General features: G+C 47.5%; 1 protein-coding gene across 1 annotated transcript in view; it reads left to right on the forward strand.

Moving 5' to 3' along the window:
* The window catches only part of LOC108302182 (glyceraldehyde-3-phosphate dehydrogenase-like), a 15,829-nt gene extending 15,650 nt beyond the window's left edge, over positions 1-179 (forward strand). Inside the window, exon 4 of the mRNA XM_017525642.1 lies at positions 78-179. Within this exon, the coding sequence (XP_017381131.1) occupies positions 78-179 (102 nt within the window). The remainder of the gene's footprint in view (positions 1-77) is intronic.
* Positions 180-2,068: the final 1,889 nt, after the last annotated feature.

A 2,068-nucleotide genomic window follows, 5' to 3' on the forward strand; every position in this document is an offset into this window, starting at 1 on the left:
TCTCAAAAAAAAAAAAAAGAAGGTGATGAAGCAGCATCGGAGAGCCCCCACACTTCCTGGGCTACACTGAGCACCAGGTTGTCTCCGCCGACTTCCGCAGCGACACGCACCCTTCCACCTTCGATGCTGGAGCTGGCATTGCCCTCAATGACCACTTTGTCAAGCCAATTCCCTGGTGAGGCAATGAATTTGGTACAGCCACAGGGTGGTGAACTTCATGTCCCACCTGGCCTCCAAGGAGTAAGACCCCCAGACCACCAGCCCCAGCAAGAGCACTGTGGGAAGAGAGAGAACCTCACTGCTGGGGAGTCCCTGCCATACTTCAGTCCCCCACCACACTGAGAATGTCCCTTCCTCACGGTTTCCATGCAGACCTCCTGAAGAGGGAGGGGCCTAGGGAGCCCCACCTTGTTGTGTACCATCAATAAAATCCCCTGCACTTAGCCAAAAAAATTTTTAGAAATTGAAGTTTAAAAAAAGATGACCATCGGCTGGGCATGGTGGCTTATGCTCCTAATCCTAGCACTTTGGGAGGTTGAAGTGGGCAGGTCGCAAGGTCAGGAGTTCAAGACCAGTTTGACCAACATGGGGAAACCCCGTCTCTACTAAAAATACAAAAATTAGCCAGGCGTGGTGGTGTGTGCCTGTAATCCCAGCTACTTGGGAGGCTGAGGCAGGATAATCGCTTGAACCTGGGACGTGGAAGTTGCAGTGAGCCGAGATTGCACCATGTTGCACTTTAGCCTGGGCGACAGAGCCGGATTACATCTCAAAAAAAAAAAAAAAAAAAAAAAAGTGACCATCTACAAGCCAAGGAGAGAGGCCTCAGAAGAAACCAACCCTGCTGACGCCTTGATCTTGGACGTCTAGTCTCCACAATTGTGAGAAAATCATTGTCTCCTTGTGTAAACCTCCTAGTCTGAGGTGTGGTTGTTCCTCAGTGTCCACGAGGATTGGTTTCAGGAATTCCCACATATCAAAACTGGCAGATGCTCAAGTCTTCATATAAAATGGTATATTATTTGAAAATAATCTATGCAGTATACTTTAAATCCTCTCTAGGTTACTTAGAATACTTAAATCAATGCAAATGCTATGTAAAGAGTGGCTCTACTGTATTTTTTTTTTTTTTTTTTTTTTTTTTGTATTGTTTTTTTTTTTTAGTCAGGTTGGGTCTTCTCGGTTGTCCAGGCTGGAATGCAGTGGAATGGTCATAGCTCACTGCAGACCTGAACTCCTGGGCTCAGTTGATCCTCCCACCTCATCCTCCAGAGTAGCTTAGACTATAGGTGTGGGCTACCATGCCCAGCTAATTTTTTTGTGTGTGTGTGTGACAAAGCCTTGCTCTGTCACCAGGCTAAAGTGCAGTGGTGTGATCTTGGCTTACCGCAACCTCTGCCTCCCAGGTTCAAGCAATTCTCCTGTCTCAGCCTCCTGAGTAGTTGGGATTATAGGCATGCGCCACCATGCCTTGCTATTTTTTTATTTTTAGTAGAGATGGGGTTTCACTATGTTGGTCAGGCTGGTCTCGAACTCCTGACCTCAGGTCATCCACCTGCCTCTACCTTCCAAAGTGCTGGGATTACAAACCTGAGCCACCGCGCCCAGCCTATTACAATGTTTTTTCAAATATATTTGACCTGTGGTTGGTTGAATCTGTGGTTGCAGAACTTGAGGATGTGGGGAGCCGGCTGGTTTTTTTTGTCATGGCAGCCCTCATAAACTAATGCAGTGCATTTCCCATTCATGTCAAATGCATCTGAAAGCAGGTCGTCCAAGATGCTGTGGCCACAACACAGAGTCTCAAGCTCCACTCTCTCATCCACCTTCTATTTTCAAGGTCACCTCTTGGGCCCACATGGCTGCTGGAACTGCCTTACTCCAGGCAACAAGAAAGTGCGGACAAAGCTTGTGTTCCTTCCTTTTTTCTTTTTTTGTTTGAGATGGAGTTTCACTCTTGTCTCCCAGGCTGGTGTGCAATGGCATGATCTCGGCTCACCGAAACCTCTGCCTCCCATATTCAAGTAATTCCCCTGCCTCAGCCTCCTGAGTAGCTGGGATTACAGGC

This window comes from Cebus imitator, unplaced genomic scaffold (assembly GCF_001604975.1).
Source record: "Cebus imitator isolate Cc_AM_T3 unplaced genomic scaffold, Cebus_imitator-1.0 Scaffold39, whole genome shotgun sequence".
Lineage (NCBI taxonomy): Eukaryota > Metazoa > Chordata > Mammalia > Primates > Cebidae > Cebus > Cebus imitator.